General features: G+C 39.8%; 1 protein-coding gene across 3 annotated transcripts in view; it reads left to right on the top strand.

Moving 5' to 3' along the window:
* USP22 (ubiquitin specific peptidase 22) overlaps positions 1-17,467 on the top strand; it is a 96,695-nt gene that overhangs the window by 68,387 nt on the left and 10,841 nt on the right. For all 3 annotated transcript variants that reach the window (XM_017823223.1, XM_017823222.1, XM_017823224.1), the window contains 3 exons: positions 3,055-3,224; positions 9,879-10,026; positions 15,952-16,057. In XM_017823223.1, the coding sequence (XP_017678712.1) occupies positions 3,055-3,224; positions 9,879-10,026; positions 15,952-16,057 (424 nt within the window). The remainder of the gene's footprint in view (positions 1-3,054; positions 3,225-9,878; positions 10,027-15,951; positions 16,058-17,467) is intronic.

The raw sequence follows: 17,467 nt of genomic DNA, 5'->3' as shown, positions 1-17,467 counted from the left end.
AAGGTTCAGAAGTAAAACTGCTTTTCTGCTGACTGCTTATCACAAGGACACACATCTGCGTGTAGAATATTTTAAGAATCTCACTGGTTCCTTTTGCTCATTTCAGAAGCAGTTTGTAAGAAGCAGAAATAAAGATAACGCTATGAAGCACAGCAGAACTTTGCAAAATACCAGAGCTTTATTATTACTAGAGGTTGGATCCTGTTGGTAATTCCTAGACAGTCACTCCTCCCTACAAATACTGTCCACTGATTAGATGCTGCTGGAGACCACTGCTGGTGCTGGCAGAAGTGAACTGCTGCATGTGAGGTTTTGGCATATTTTTTTTTTTGTTGATTTATGACCCACATGTTGCAATGCTTGACTATTGCAGCTGAACATTGCCAGGCTTTATTAATGGGCAGGGAATAGGTGTGGCAGGCACAAATCTTTTCAATTCTTAATGTATTATTGACCAGAATGCTGTACAGGCTTAAATTTTTAGCTGTTTTTCTTTCCAGTAAAACTCATTTTTTTCCCATGAAAGTTAAGCACAACAGGATGTGTTGTTCTGAGTTCTGTCAGCTCTTTTAGCTAAGTACATCAAATTTTGATATTTTCCAATGTGCTGCAATTAGTTACTCAGTACCTGGGCTGTAGTTCAGCCCAGGTACTGCCTCGTACCTGTTTTATTTCAAACATCAGTTTGAGACAGTATAGCAGCTGCAGTCATTGCTCCCACAAGGATAAGATTGATGTGTGCTCCTTTTACTTTTTCCCATTTCAACCAAGTAAGTTCTCGTGTTTTGCTACAAATCACCACTTTCTGATTTTTATGAGGGTTTGGAGTATTCACGTTTCAGCCTTGTCTGTTTTGCAGGTTGCTTTGTCTCGGTTCACTCAAGTGAAGTCATAGCACATGAATCACTCCATTTAGATCCATGAAAAACTGACACCAAGCAAGTAGAGTAATCCAAGAGCCTTCTGAGTTTGACACCTGTAACTTGTCTTCTGGTGGCAACTTTGAGGAAGATTTGATTCTTGTGGTCACAGGGAAAGGCGGTCCAGCCACAGGCATGTAATAAATGATGCTTAATAAATGATTCCAAAAAGCTGCCTTTATGTGTTTGCTTTTGTGACTGCTCTATTAGCTACCAAAAAGAAAAGTTCTAGGGTGAATCTCTAGATTTACTGCTGGTTTTCCACTAGTTTTCTGTGCTGAACAGGCTGACTTGGAAATCTGGTTCTAACCCGAGGGAGAAATAGGGAGAGACTCTTCTGCTTCCCGAAATACCCTGCATGTGAGGGAGCCTTCCAGCCTTCTGTGTGCACAGCCTGTGATTTAAATAAAACCACTCAATTTTAAATGGCAAAAAAAACCAGGGGAGGGGTAGGCAAGAGGTACCGACCAGACGTTTCTCCACTTGCACAGCACGAACACCCTCCTGTTGAGACGTTGTTTGCAGAGACCAGACTGGGCACTGAAATAGGATTGTGTACCAAGCTGAAGCCTCACCCCATATTTCAAGCTGCTCCAACAAATTAACTATTTAACACTCTGCTAATGTTGTGCACACACTTATTGCCTCCCAGCATGAAAATAAGGCGAATAATTGCAATAAGCTGCTGCCCAGTAGAAGTCACTGTAATATAATGAGAAACTTTGTCCTGAGAGTAAACAGAAGGAACAGGAAGCTGTGGGGAGGAGGTCGATGTTGCATTAGAGCAGGAAAAAAAATTTAGGAGTGCTCTGTGTCCGTGCCTTCAGCTCAATGAGCAGTTCAAGCTGATGTAGGGCTGATTCTCCTCGGTAACGTAGCAACTGGACCACACCTCCTCCTGCTGCAGGATGCTAAAGAGCCCTTTGAGCACTATCTGCTGTACTGCAAGGGAACTGCACTAGTTCTAATTACCACAGCACTGCCAGCTGATAATTTTTTTTTTCCCCCTCTTGGAACCACGAGGAAATTCTTCGTTCTCTCTCAAGTAATCCTGTTTTTAATTTCAATGTTTCTGTAGTAATCCTATTTATATTGCAGGAGAGGACTATGTTAATTTTAAATCAATACCAGAATTGTATCTATCGGTGCATTTTATCTCATTTCAAAGTAAGTTTTTGATTCAAAATAAGCATTCTTGTCCACCTGATGCTCTTCTTGTTTAGCACTCCTGTATGGTATAATGTTAACATTTTGGAAGAATACTCAAGGATTTGAGCATGTTTTTTTTCTCACTTAGACTTTGCAAATGACTGAAAAGCTTTCCCCACTCCTAACCTCTCTTCTGTTGTGCAACAAAAGAGCTTTCCTTTAAGCATCTTGGTTTCCAAGCACAAGAAATCGTCTCTGGGCATTACTGAGCATTGACTTAAGGTGTGATGAATCCTCTTATGCCAACTCGAATTTTTTGATGTCTGCTGTAGATTAATTTACCTAAAATGAGTGTGGAATTAGTGTTGTTCAGAGTTTTCTCTTTTAAGGTGGTTTTGTTCCAATCTTGGGTTTTATTAAAAAAAAAAAAAAATCTTCTGAGTCTGCATTGGATGTCACGGCCTGACTGTTTGTCAGGGCTGTTCCCTTTGCTGCCTGTCTTAGAAAGATGATTACTGCATTATAATACTATAAAAACCTTATTCTGGCTTCGTGACCTGCATGAGGGAAAGCCTTTTTAAACCATCTGAAAACTTACTTATTGATTTATTTAAATGTATTGTTCTCTTACCGTAGTGACTTCCCAGCTGCTGTCATTGCACTTCGGTATCAGCTCGGGGAGGGACATGTTTTGGTGACATGTAGCAAAACTGCCATTGCAAAATAATGCTATTGGTGGTGGTTTCCTTATTTCTGAGAATTTAAGAAACAAATCCTAGTGTAGTTCAGAAAGCTTCTGCAGCTCCTCATGACTTGAGTACAACAAACCCAGTAGCCTCCCTAAATCAGTATAAAACTGTACTTGGAGCTGTGCATCTACAGCAAAGCTGTGGCAATATTGTGAAAACTATATAAAAATGCAAATACACCGTTTTGTTTCCTCGATAATGCTTATGCATCCCCTCCCCCTTTTCTGTCTTTATAGGTCTACGAGGGCTAATCAATCTTGGGAACACATGTTTTATGAACTGTATTGTCCAGGCACTTACCCACACTCCACTGCTGCGAGATTTCTTCCTCTCCGACAGGCACAAATGTGAAATGCAAAGCCCCAGCTCATGTCTGGTCTGTGAAATGTCTACACTCTTTCAGGAGGTGAGTGTTGTTTGCCACAAAGCATCACCTTTCCACAGGTGCTGTTTGTCCCCCCTGAAAGGAATTGTGTTCTACTTGCAAATATAAAGGGAATGTAAGTCCACGTTTCCCCTCAAGGTGTAGCAAAACAGAGCAGTAAAGATTGAGACCCTACTGTCAATAATACCCAGCTGCTGTAAAGGAAACTAATGGCCTTTCATGGCCTATTCTGAAGTCACCCTTGTTTAGGCAAAGGTGGTTTTGGAAATAATTACAGTGCTGCCTGCCCTTCTGAGACTGATCTGCGAGGCTTTAGTCTTAAAGCTGAATGTGTGCTTTAATTAAAGGTGCAAGTTGTAACTGGAAAATATGTCACGGGCTCTTTGGGTGATAATGGGAGTGAGAATAAAGCAGTAGTATATAGCCTTGTGGTTTAAGGCACTGGATTATGTAGGTCTGTATGAATATTTTAAAGATCTCCATTCAGTGCTTTCTCACAGGCAGAAACATCTTTGCTGTCACCTCTTCCGTGCAAACCCAGTAATGGCCAGGAAGGAGGTGTAGAAAAGTGAATGTGTTGCTGTAATTTGTGTTTTCCCTGTACAAGCTGCTCTTCTTTCCCTTTCCCACCCAGGTGACTGGCTTTGCAGTGTGTCTTTTTCTGTAGGTCTGGTCTGTGCTGTATGAGACAGGCACAGGCTTTTCCTTAATAAAATAGTCAAAGAGCTTTATTAACTCTCTTAATTCCACATTAGCAATGTAAGGATTGTGGCTACATGTGGGCTTCTAGCTTTAAAATGTCTTTAAAAGCAAACAAATTCAGTTCTGTGCCTTTCCCTCAGTGATAGATCTGCTTTATTGGTAAGTAAAAATAAAACCACCCACAAAAACCAAACAAAAAAATGCTGTAGTACGTGCTGTCATGGAGTATTTAGGATTCTGGAGCTGTTTGTACACAGAGCAGGTTTTCTGTGTATGTGCTGTCATGGAAATTTGTTCTAACAACCTCAACCAACCTATAATAGCTTTACCTTTATCTCGTGATTTTCAATTGGTTTTTACTCCTGTGCCTTTTTCACCAGAGATGATTCTTTTTGGTCACTGCAGGTGAGTTAAACACACATGGAAGGTAAAGCCCCCCCTTAGCTGTTGGAGTAGAAAGTTCTTTTCTGCTCATACTCAGCACTGCAGGGAATTTGCAACATTTCACGCTGCTTATCAGTCATTAGTTGCATGTTTTATTTCTTATTTTTTGTTCTGGTTTTCAGTTGTTCCCAAGTCTGTCAGGAAAGGAGGTAAAAACAAAAGGCAGGCAGACCAATAGGTAGCAGCTGCAGGATTATTGAAAACAGATGTGCAGTTAAATGGGGAAATACCACAATGCCTAGATAAAAAAAATCAGTTGTGGTATAGAAATACCAGTTTCTGTACACTGTTAATATGGTAACCTATTTGCTTATTTAAAAAAAAAAAAGGAACTGTTATAATCTTGATATCCTTTCATCAAGTTGTGATATAAGGTCTCATGCTGATGAATATCACCACACTCTGTTTACACACACGCATTTTTAAAAAATCCCTTGGGAAAGGGGAAATGAGTGTTACATTACAGATTGAGAGGCTGGAGGAAAGATCAAGACTCTCTAGGTAATGATTTTTGTTTCCATTTTTGTGTGTGGAGCCCTGTTGATGGCCTAGGATGGCTTTTGTTAGTATGAGCATGGAACAAAGAACAGGCTGTTATCCAAAATGGGGCTTAAATGCAGCATTTGCATTAGTTTCAGTTGTAATCGAGTTTAATTTCACACACCACTTTGGGGAGCTCAGCCTTCATTCTCCCCAATCAAAATTCATGCCTACACTTGTATTAATTCTAATAATTAATGTTGTGCAACGTGGGGGGATATGGAGGAGGGAACAGCCATACCTGTGGTATCAGACTGTGGAGACAGCAGTAATATCAGTCCTTATTTCATCTTAAATACTGCAGCCCTGTGCTGTGGGAGGACACAAAAAGTGACTCGACCTCCTTGAAGTAAAACTAGAGCTTAGTCCTCACGAGCAAAGCTTTAGGGTCTTCGACCAACTTGGTGTATTGTAACTCGTGAGCAGGAAATACCTTGTTGTGTTTATGGCTCTGTCAGTACCCGTTGTAAAATTCTGATCCCGGTGAGTTTTAATTTCTCTACATTCGGAATTAAAATGGAAATCCTACATTTTTTGGAGAAGACCGGTGATCTTTTCGTGTCCCAGCTCTTTGCAGTAGTTATGATGAAGGTTCCTATGCTGCCTTTGCAGAGCTGAGGTCTGAGTGGAGGAAAGCAAACCATCGGAGATCTCAGGGCTATGGTTAAGAATTCCTTTGTAATTGAATTACCAGGGAAACTTTGATTCAGGTTCTGTCTTGTTTCTACGTAGCTTTCCCCCTGGGATTAACTGTGTGGTTATCCCAAGGCATTTTACCCAGGGACAAACAATCAGGGCAAGGGTTAACTTCATCTCCCCTCCACCCTGCTTTTCTGAAGGTGTGATCTGAGGCAAATGGAATGCCAGGGGATCTGGTGAGTGCCTGAGTGAGAGCTCTCCAGGACAAAAAGTAACATTAAGTAAAGCTTTTACTATGCCTAAATAAGCAAGTTTTGCTCTTTTGCTTCTTAAACAGAAGATGCTTGTTCCTTTTTTTAGTGTTTAAGATCATGTAATTATATGGGTTGAGTGATTTCTCAGTGACAGATAGAAAGCTACAAACTTCTTCCACCTTGAAGTAGGTTGGTGGTGAGTAATGAGGATCAGATGGTTCTCAGGACTGAGGTGTTTTTTTTTCCTGGTGGCTTTTCTTGCAAATATGCCAGGCATTGATCTCTGTTTGTTTTAAAATTATCTGACTGCATCAATTAACATTCTCATTTGTGCTACCTGAAACCTATTTCTCAATAGAACCATGACATGACTTACACTGCATAAGAAAAGGAATGAAAAGGATTTGGGAAAAACAGATAGTGGTGAAACTGGATGGAGGGAAGATAGAACACACAGAATCCATTCATTGAGCCTTTTGGCTGAAAGGGTTTGTGCACTCATTTTTACCTGCTGGTATTTATGTTTTAGTTTTACTTCACCAATGAAAATTAATTTCAGGATGGTCCACACCCTGAGGTTTATCTAAATCCTTTCCAAAATGACCACTCAGGAAGTAGGATTAGCAGATCTGTATCTCTGTATGCTCTGTGACTGGAATAGCAAGAATACCTGGGAACAGAGCAGAATGCAGTGCATCCACTCAGAGGTGGAAAGAACAAACCCTTCTTTTTTTCCCATCATTACTCATCCTCCTGAGCCTATCACAGTGCACAGCACAACTACAGGAAGAGTTGAGAAGTGAGGACAAAAAGGGAAACTAATAAGATGATTTATGGCTTTGATATCTGAAGACAGTGCTGGTGAAGCGGCTTATTTATAAACTAAGTTACAACAGAGGTACAAGAGGGGGAAAAAATGTAGTTAAGGCTCTTAGTCAGAGGCCTTGCATTTTGTCATGGAAAATACAGAGTTTGTGCTGATTTAGTAAAACACTTTCTCTGAAGTAAGTGTAGAACATACAGAGTTCATGCAAGCAAAATTGATTTTTGTGACCACTTGAACCTCTTTGGGAAACCTCCAGAAGGTGTTCTGTTATTCTGAAAGGTGCATGTGTTACCCACTCCCTTCATCCCCTGTAAATTGCCAGAATGTTTAAAGTCTTAATTGAGAACCAATTTCCAAGAGGAGGTTTTAACTTCTCAAGTTGGGCTGGAACCTGGTACAGGATTTCTGCCTATAAATTCTTAATTACACAGCTCAGAGACTGTTTAGTTGATACATATGCAGGATAATTGGGAAACTTCTGTACATGTTTTTGGCAGGAGGAGGAGGAAGAAGTACAGATGTGTATGGTGGGGTTTTTTGTTTTAAAACCTTACTGGTGCCTATATATTTTTGGTAACAATAATGCAAATTACAAAGCCTAGAATCTTCTAAATCCCATATAGACTCTTCTTTTTAGAACCCAAGAGCATGTGTTTTTAAGTGGAAAAACAAAACTACTGTTGCTTGGGCCGTGTGTAAGAATGAAAGCTTTGAATCCTGGTTTAGCTTTTCCTTTCCCCCACCCCTTTTTTTCCTGGAACAGCAATTAAACAGTGTATTACCCAGCACTTTCAAATTGCTCAAACTAGTTCTCTCCAATATAAACAACCCGTACTGCAGAATTGAAAACAAATCTAAACAAAAAAAAATTATGTTTAAATTACGTTTGGAACAGTTGTGCCATTGAAGTGCTTTAAATGTGACTTGCAAATACATCATTATTTGTATTTGCACACTTTACTGAAAAGGTTGGTATAATAGTGATGGAACAAGACTTTATACATGGACTTTTTTCCTTTTTGTGGATTGGAACAGCTCTGATAGGCTGCTCTTACCAGCAACAAGGAAATGACAGAGATGGGATGGATTTTTTTTTTTATACATTCCAGCTAAAACATTGCTGTTGAATGTGCTCAGATCCCTTTGTTTCATTTTACATTCATTTGAGCAGTGAAAGCTTTTCCCCACCCCATGTTCTTACTGGGTGGGTTTCTCGTTTCTGTATGATAATAGTTAATAATTTGATAAAGCTTCTTGTTACCTCTCATCCTACTGAAGCACCAGAGAATGTAAAAGCTGCTGGCTGGTCTCATGTCTGCAGTGCTGTAATTACATGGAGTGCTGGTGGTTAAAATGACCGGAGAGCTCTGGGACTAATTGTAAGGAGTGACAGAACGGGGAAGTTTTATTGCTGCAGTTCCCTGAATTATGTTGAGCAGCAGCTGCGTCAGCAGATTTCAATTACCACACTCCTGCTCCAGCCCCTCGGTGTCATTCTTGTTGGCATCAGAGTTAACTATTGATCTCTGTATTTATAGAAGCATTTTGTGGGGTTTGGCTGCAGAGGTGCAGTTTCTTGTTCGGGAAAAGCGTCACTTGCAAGGAAGAGATTTGTTTGGGAGCAAATAGACTGCAGCCACGTAGAAAACCCTACAAATATGAGGACTGGATGAAAATGAAAAGATTGTACTGCTTTTTGCCAACCTGTCCCTTAAACACAGTCTGTTTTCTCTCAGCGGGTTTGTAGCACAGTGCCTGTGTTTGCACTTATATAAAATGCTCAGAGACTGTGAAGGGAGAAACTCAGGGCTGGGGAAGGAAGCTCACTTTTCCAATGAGGATGAGAAATTGTGTGCTGATGGAGGTTTAAATCTTATTTTTGTCCTGTGTATTTGCCACTTACTGTCTTCTGTTTGGGAAGAGTAACTGAGAATAAACCGCCATCGATTTGATGGGATCTTGGGAAAATGTAATTGTGGTGTTGCAGGCAGCATTTACTGGCAAATACCTTTCCCAAAGGTGAGAGAAGGCAAAATGACTTAAAAATAATACTCTGCCAAGTGAATAAACTCTTGTGGGCCCTTTCTGACTCCCTATAGGAACACCACAAGCATCCCTGCTTTGCTTTTGGAACTGGTACCATGGCACAGAAATAAAGGCAGGGCTGAACCTCAACCCAGGGAAACACAGACCCTTAGCATGGATGTTTTTTTGGCTTTTTTTTTGGGGGGGCTGGGTTGTTTGGTTGGGGTTTGTTTGGTTGATTTTTTTTTAAGTGGGATCTGGCTATTTTTTTAATAAAAAAAAAGTCTGTAGGTAGTTATCTGCCCTCCCCTTGTGTGCTGATTTACCTCCCCAGCTGTGTGTCACCACTCACCACTGGGGTTTCACATCATGGGTTTTGCTGACTGAATAATTTGTCTCTGCATTCTCTAATGTGCTTCTGGCAAAATCACCTGGGGCAGTTTCAGTCACTGCTGGAGCCAGCTCATCAGATTTTGACTGGAGCAGATGAAGGAGCAGATGCAGGAGCTGGTCCAGGAGCAGATCCCAGGCAGTGACACCCTGACGGTGTCACCCGGAGCAGGGATGGCAGCTGGCTCTGGGAATAGGTGTCTGAAGGGGTGCCTTCAGCTCTGCAAACAGCTGGCTCAATAAGGTTGTTTCTAAAGCCTTGTGCTGGTAAAGTTTATACAGTGAAAGGCCAGTCCTGGCATGAGGCTACTGTTCTTCTTGGAAATTTTTCCATAAAAAAATGGACTGTGCACAGCCTTTGGATGCAGAGTTTTCATGGATCAGGGGCTGGCTGACAGTTGGCATCTAATTTGCTTATCTTCAGTGTTTGTCCTATTTGTGGGGGGCATTTCATTCACATAATTTATGAATGAAATTGCTAATCTTTTGCAGCTGCAGGATTTTTAATTTCTTCCCCCACCCCAGGCTATTTTAATAACAGCCAGTGGTATCAATAAGCAATTTTTGAGTGATGTTTGTGTCTGTCTACCCCACTCCCTGCGCCCCCACATTTTTCTGGCTAATCCATCACAGAGTGATGGAATTCTGAGGGAGAAAACTGAGGTGCTCAGTTCTGAGATCACTTCTCCAGCAGTCTGTGACAAAGAGCTGTCTCTCTGTTTTATTATTAAGGCCACCAGAATTAAACAGTTTAAACTGATCTGACTAATTGCGCTCATTTAACTTTTTAATAATTGAATGCACCGAGGCTGTGTAAGTTGTTAACAGTCGTGTCCTTCTCTTTGCTTTGAGCAGTTTTACTCTGGGCACCGATCTCCTCACATTCCATATAGGTTATTGCACCTGGTATGGACTCACGCACGGCATTTAGCAGGGTACGAGCAACAAGATGCACACGAGTTCCTCATTGCTGCATTAGATGTGCTACACAGACACTGCAAAGGTAAGGCTTGTGCTGAGGCTTCAATCAACCAGCAATGTTGGATCAAAAGGAGGTAGAACGGTCTCTTCTTAAGTATAGTGCCAGTACAGCACTCTTAGCAAATGTTCGGTAGATTTAAAATATTTATAAATAAATAAACCAATCCCACTGTCGAAAGTTACCAAGAATTAGGAGGAGACGAGCCTGTACATCATTTTGAATCCCCATCATGTTCTTCTGTTACTGATTGTGAGTCACTGCCTTTTCTTTTAAATTGCCATTTTAATTCTATTTATACTTGAGGTAGTTAGAACTCTTACTCAGTGTGTCATGGGACTGATGAAAATAACAGAGGAAAGGCTATGGCTTAACATTATTCTTAATATTATTCTGCTTAAATATTAACCTGTCCCATATATTTATGATGCCAAATTACTGGTAGAAATGTGAATAAGGAAAGAAATGAGAGGTTTTGGTGTCTCATTTTATTATAACAATGTGTATAACAATCCATAATTGTACAATACAATAAAAATATTCAGTGATATGCTTTTAGACGTGAAGCAGGTAAGTCCTGATTTTGTAAAATCCTATGAATTTATGTGTTTTGTGTTAGTTAGCTGAACTCAGTCTGAACTGAGTATTTCCCAATCTGCCAGTGTTTGCTCTAGCTTGGTTCAGTTATGACGCACAGGAATTTTTCCTATTCCTCTAAGGGAAAAGTAGTCGGGTTGATACCAGCAGAACAAACAAAAAAAATCCTTAGTCACTAGAAAGAAGCTTTAAAGCACTCAACTTCCCTCAAATGCTCTTAGGAAAAGCACTTAGAGACTGGTTTTTTGGTTTATCAGAGGACTGTCAAAGGGAGGGCTAATGCTGCTTCTCTGAACCTTTGTGAAGTCTTCCTTTTATCTCTGAGATAGCCTTGCATGGCAGCACATGGGCTTGTTCAGATCCACAGTAGGTGCCTCCAAAAGAATCTTCTCCAAAAAAAGTACTGCTAAGGACAGGAGCACATAGAGCAGTTCTTTTGTAGTTATTGATACCTGTTACTGGGCAATCACTGAGCGAATTTCAGTAATCCTAATTAAACTGGTGTGGAAGTAGGGTAAGGAACAGAATCCGCTCAAATACTGACCTCTCCCTTCCCAACACTGAGCAAACTTATCTGCAAAGATAAATACTTCTTGGTTCCCATAAAGTTTCTGAATCATTGATATGACAAATCTGGAAGCTTTTTTCATCAGTTTTGCTATAAAATAATGTTCATACTTGTATACTTCCCCATTTGTTAATGAAGAAGTGTTTGCTGCTCAGAATTGTAAAAAAACAAACAACCAAACTTGCAACAATAAAGGTCCCTGAGCTCTTCTCAAAGTGATAATGAATCTGAAAAGGCTTTTTTTTGAAAGTGTGGTTTGGCTTTAAATGAAGAATCTATCTGACGTATCTTCCTTGCCATCTGTGCACCCAGGTTTTCAAATTTGTGTTTCTAAAGAAATAAAGAGACTTTTATTTAAATATTGTAAATAATCTATACCACATCAAGGTAATTTAAAAGAAGTGGTTGAGCAGTTGTATGGGAACCAAACCAGTTAATCTAAACCAGAATTTCAAGTATAGTCATGCAAAACCACATTTGGAATGAACTAGTTTTGAATGTAATGAGAAAGTTTTCCCACTTGTGTATGCACATGGAATGCATGTGAAGGATACAGATGTAAAAATATTATTACTAATAGTGAGAATATGTCCTACAGCTACAATAAGCAAATAATACCTCCCCTGCCAATATTAAATATTTATTTTACTGAATGAAAAAAGCTTTTAAAGCTTCCAGTCTAATAATCAAGTTTTACAATTAACACACAGTAAAGTAGAATAAAATAGTGGGGGAAACTTTGCCCTGGGTTTTGGACTTTATTTATGATAACCAAAGCTTCAGGCACCAAAATAAATGGAAGTGCTCCTTAGGGATAAATATCCAGTGATATTTGTTTGGCTGGCATTGGTCACTTATCCCTTTTCCATTCCATTTACTCACCTTTCTAGGAAGTGTCCTAATTCAAGTCAGAGAAAGCTGTGAATGCTTCTTACTGATCTGTCACTGCCTAAATTAGGAAAAATACATGATGTTGATGTCCATTTAAAGATAAGACTTGTAATCCTGCATCCTATGAAGCATAAAATTAACTGCCCTGTGATGATTATGTGAGTTGGATGGCCCAGGTAGTTTTGTTTTGATTTGGTTGGTTGGTGTTTTTAATGCTGGTTGAATCTATACTTTGTTTCTGAATAAAAGGGATCAAGTCTGTCATGCCTGTGCATCACTTGTTTTTCATTCCAACAGCTGGAAGGAGGTCATCTAACTGGAAAGTTGTATTTTGGTGGAAAAAAAATATGTAAATGATGTGTATTTCTGCCCAGTCTGTAAAGTATTAGGTCAGCTTTTAGTCAACGTGACAGATACATCGTAATTACCAGCCCTCTGGAAGAAATTCAGGGTTCTAATTCTGCAGACTCCCACAACAGTGAGGTTCAAATCATCCAGACACTTTGTAGTTTCCCAGCTTTGTCTCAGACATATTCAGACTTGGAGAAACTTAGATCAGAATTGTTATTTTCTTGTATGGAGCAATATTGCAACTCCAAAGGTAACATTCAGCCCAGAGACATGACTGGATGTGGGGGTTTCTTTATTAAAAGAGCACAACAGTCAAGTGACAGAGATGGGCATTGGTACACACAGGTTCAAAAGGGAAGAGAAAAAAATTGAAGTAATTCTGTATTTTTATCCCAGACTTAATTCAGTTGTCTGACAAAAAGAAAGTAGTACTTCAAAACTGATTATTCCTCATTTATTTGGATTTCATGAAGCATTCTGCATTCACCTTTAACAAGGAGTGCTACAAAGGAAATCTGGAGCCTGGTGTGAGGTATCATGACAGAAAAAGGAATGGTGTACTGAGACTGGGGAGGAAAACACTGCCCTGCTCTGTGAATTCTGCTTGATATTCTTAGGAACAGATACAGCATATGCTTCTGAAACATGTCATCTGCTATGATCCATATAGATCTGTGTGTACACTGCTTTGTCATAAATAACAAGCACATGTTCAAAACACTGGGGGCCAAAGTAAAGCAGAAATATTAACATTAATGTCTTATTTGATAAATGCCCCTTTTTAAATCTGACAGTTCTTGACTTCCTTTTTCTCATTTAAAAATACAGAATGGAAAATGGAGGCAGAACTTCTTTATTTTTATTTCAAAACCAAAAACAATGTTAGAAAGTTATTTGTAGCTGTTTTTACAGTTGCTATGTGTTATTTACCTTTAGTAGTATATTAAATGCCTGTGTATTTGAACACAAGTTAATATGCTTAGTTATTGCACAGACACAGCAGTAACTTTTGTAGCATTTTTTGAGAGTTGCATTTAATTGGAATTCAAACTTGTAAACTCAATTATCTGCCATTCTCATAATTACATTAGTGTGTACATTAATGTATTTTCAAGTTTGATTTTAGTCTTGTGGTGACCACTCTTAGAAGAAGCTGCTGATTTTTCCTGGTAAGAATTATGACCAGTTTTAAAAACAAAAATAAAACAAACAAAAAAAAAGAAATTAAAACCTCCTTTGTGAGACAGAAATGTTGAAGGGAACCTTAACTTGAGCACAACAATCTAGCAGCTTCTAGTTCTCAGCTGCATAATTTACCTCCTCTCAGCATCTGTTCCATATTGACAAGTGTGAGTAGGTGGTAATCTTACTCTTTTTTTTTTTTTCCCTCCTCTCCAACCAAATGTCATGGGAAATAATGTTGAGTGGGTAATGCCCTTCTGTTTTGCTGGGAACAAGCTTGCCAGGGTATTCTTTGGAGACCCTCTCATCACTGATCCTGATTGACTTGGGTAATTGAAAAGGGAGAGCTGGTTCTCTCTGTAGGTGGAAATGGCTTGTCTGTTAAAGGTGCCCAACTGGGATGGTACCTGTGGTCCAGGAAAAAAATCTCTCAACGCTTGTTTTTCTGCTTCTGCCCCCTCAAAACAAACCAGAGGGAGATAATGTTTGGAATGGTGAGATTACAAGGACGTGGTAGTTGTGTGGATTCTTTAAAAAGGAAAAGTGGAGTTTTTTTAAAGAAGGATAAAACCCAGCAATTTTTAATTTTTTTTTTCTTCCTTTAAAGCTTCTAAGTGAGCTATTTTTGTAGGTGAGAGATGCCTTGTACAGTCTCTCTCCTGTGTGCCCTCTTCATTAGCTTAGCAGCATTGAGACTTTTAAAAGCTCTTAAGTTCAGTAAGATTTAACTGAAATTCCCAGCAAGAAATGCCTGAGAGGGGGTCTGATAACCCCCAGCTTGAACCTCAGTACACTTGAAATCTAATTTTGGAGCATTTTGTTCAAGAGCTGTTTTAAGGAAACAATGTGCTTTTCTTGGAAGTTCAAACAAAAGTTTCTAAAGCCTAAATCCGGCAGCTGAGGGAGAGCTTTCCTGAGGCATTTAGGATCTAATTAACTCAAGTGGCCTATTGCAGCTTAGTAGGTATCACCTATGGCTGCTTTTCCACACTTAGTATTAGGTAGAACCTTTGTCAGGTTATATAATATTCTCCAACAAACTTCTAAAACTGGAAAAAAAAGGAAATAATCTTATTTCTTCCTGCTGCAAGAAGACTCCAGCTAGAGCATCACAGTCACGAGGAAAGTGGTCTTTTGCCCTACGCTTTTAGTTTTTTCAGGTGTTTTTTTTGACATTCTTGTCTAGAAATTAATTGGTTTTGAGAAATAGCTGTGATCTGAGGGGTCAGCACCTTAGCATTTTAGTTTCAGATATTAAATACTTCCAAGAAAGTTAAAGACACTGGGAAACATGGCCAAACGTAGTTCTGTCATAGCAGTTTCTGTTGTAGGAGATGGGAGGACATCTTTAAGATGTCCTTCACGAAATAATCGGCTGGTGCTGTGAAATAGTTGGTGTGTGCATCTCTGACTGCAAAACAAACCCACTTGCATCCTAGCCAAGGAAAATAAACAGTGCACAGCCTTGGAAATAGAGGAAGAATGTATCACTCCTGGTTCTCCTTTGGGGAATGGAGGGAGAGAGCTTTGAACCTGAGAGCTGTACGAGGAAGTTTTTGGTTATTTAATGCTCTAGTTAGTATAAGAAAGCTGAATTGGCCTAATCTCAGCACTCAAATCATAAAAATTACTACTATGCTCCCAAGGCCTTGTCACTCCAGTGAGAGTTTGTGATGCCTAAAAGATGGAAATGTGTTCACTGTGCCTCTTGGGAACTCAGAGGATTGCTGTGTCTCCAGAGAAGCTAGAGGGGGACACAGCATGATCTCCCCACTTCAGATAAGGACATCTTTCATTTTCCCACTGGTGAAAACGTGTATGGAAAGAACATGTTGATGTTGAAAGGGTGGGATGGAGGCAGCAGGCTGGGGGGGCTGATGGGTCTTCACAAACCCTCTCCCCTCACTCTACTCGCAGAATTTGACTGGGATATAATTAAAAAGTAGTATTTGCTGGTATTTCTCCTCTCTGTTCATTTGGAAAAAAAGCTAAATGTTCATTTTCATCAACCATCTTGGCAACTCCTTTGTCTTAAGAGCTGATCTTTATTCCAGGCAGTGCTAAGCAAATCTTTGTAAAGGGAGATACCCTGAACAAGGGTTTGGCTAAGAGCTGATATGGCTTAAAGCATCACCTCTGCAGGAGTGAACTGCATTTAATCACCTTTGATTATATTTTTCTAGAAGTTCTCATCTTGTTTCCTTGCTTTCTTCAATGTGCAATGTTTTCAAGGTTCTATATTGTCCATGTGAACTTGCAGTATAAGTTTGTTAGAGAGAGTTCCAGGAACACAGTCCAAGACAAACCAATGTTCCCTTGGAGGATTTTTGACTTCTGAGCCTGTGTTTGCATTCCTGCAGGTGATGATAATGGGAAGAAGGCCAACAACCCCAACCACTGTAACTGCATCATAGACCAAATCTTCACAGGCGGACTGCAGTCAGATGTTACCTGTCAAGTCTGCCAGTAAGTCATTTTTTCCTGATCCTGGGCTCTGATTTGAATCTGCTACCCCTCCAGTGCAACAGTGCACTGAACCTTTTCTGTCTTGAACATCAGTAAATACCAGCAAAATTCCAGCAAGGCAAAAAATGTGTAAATGCAGCGTCTTGAGGCACCAGCACAGGTTGCCCAGAGAAGCTGTGGCTGCCCCAGCCCTGGAAGTGTCCAAGGCCAGGTTGGACAGGGCTTGGGGCAAACTGGTCTCATGGAAGGTGTCTCTGCCCATGGCAGAGGGTGGAGTGGAATGAAATGAGCTTTAATGTCCTTTCCAACCCAAACCATTATGGGATACTATAATTTCTATCAGGTAAAATGCAATCAGTTACCAGTTAAGTGTCATATATTAAGACATACCAAAAAGTTGCATAGAAGGTACCGTGGGCTTATGCATATAAACTCTACTAATCTAGAAAAGGTTGTTTTCCAAGTTCACGAGGAAGAGACTTCCAAGAGTTCTTTGGATTTGAAAGTACATAATTGCAACTACATTTGAAGAAAATTCTGATACAGAACCACAATTTTCTTCAATCAGGAGCCTTGTGTATCATCAGGAGAGGTTTCAAAGAGGCTGATACCTCATGTAATCTCAGGTACCAGAAAAAAAGGTTTCATGAGATTAAGGAAAAATGTATTTATTGTTCTGCTTTGTACCGGAGCAAGTTGACTTCTTTTTGGAGGTGTTTGGTGTTGCCATAGCACAGAAGTCAGAGTTCTTGTTTTTTGTTCTGCCTTGCATTCTTACTGTCCTGCAGATGGACTGTGGGGCTGGGCTTGTTTGAATCTGCTTTTATTCTCAGTTTCCTGCAGGGATTTGGAGAAGATTTACTGTAAGGAAAACATAGGAAATTTTGTTCTTTGCCTGGTAGAACCACAGAATCCTTATGTGATAATGCAAAGCCTGATGTGTTATGACACAATATTAACATTGATGAAACTTTAACAAAAGAAGTTTGCTTTTGAAAATTGACAACTTTTGCACAAATGAAGCAGGGGAGAAAGGCAGAATGTTGAAAGCTTAATGAGATTGCAGAGTGAAAGACACTAGTTTTAGAGGAAGGGAGAACTCAGAAAATAAACATAAAAGGTACGAGAAGAATGTGCTTCCAAATGAAGAGCTTAGACCCCGAACTTGTGGAGTTGTCTTAAAAATGTAAATGCTGCAAAAGATTTGAGTCAATACTAGTTAAAATTTTGAGAAGCTTTTTCCATGGTCTGGCTCTTGGCTTGTCTTCAGCTGTCTTGTAAGGAAATATGATGGAGAACATGAGCTACTGCTTGGTGCAGTTATTCTTTGGCCTTTCAAATTCCAAAGGCTGTAGGAGATGCTGATAGGAGCTGCAAAGCTGAATTCAGTGCACTGCTGGGCAGCAAAAT

The sequence above is a fragment of the Lepidothrix coronata genome, unplaced genomic scaffold (genome assembly GCF_001604755.1).
Source record: "Lepidothrix coronata isolate B3197 unplaced genomic scaffold, Lepidothrix_coronata-1.0 Scaffold101, whole genome shotgun sequence".
Classification (NCBI taxonomy): Eukaryota; Metazoa; Chordata; class Aves; order Passeriformes; family Pipridae; genus Lepidothrix; species Lepidothrix coronata.
Note: the sequence above shows the minus strand (reverse complement) of the source record. Positions and strands in the feature narration are given on the sequence as shown.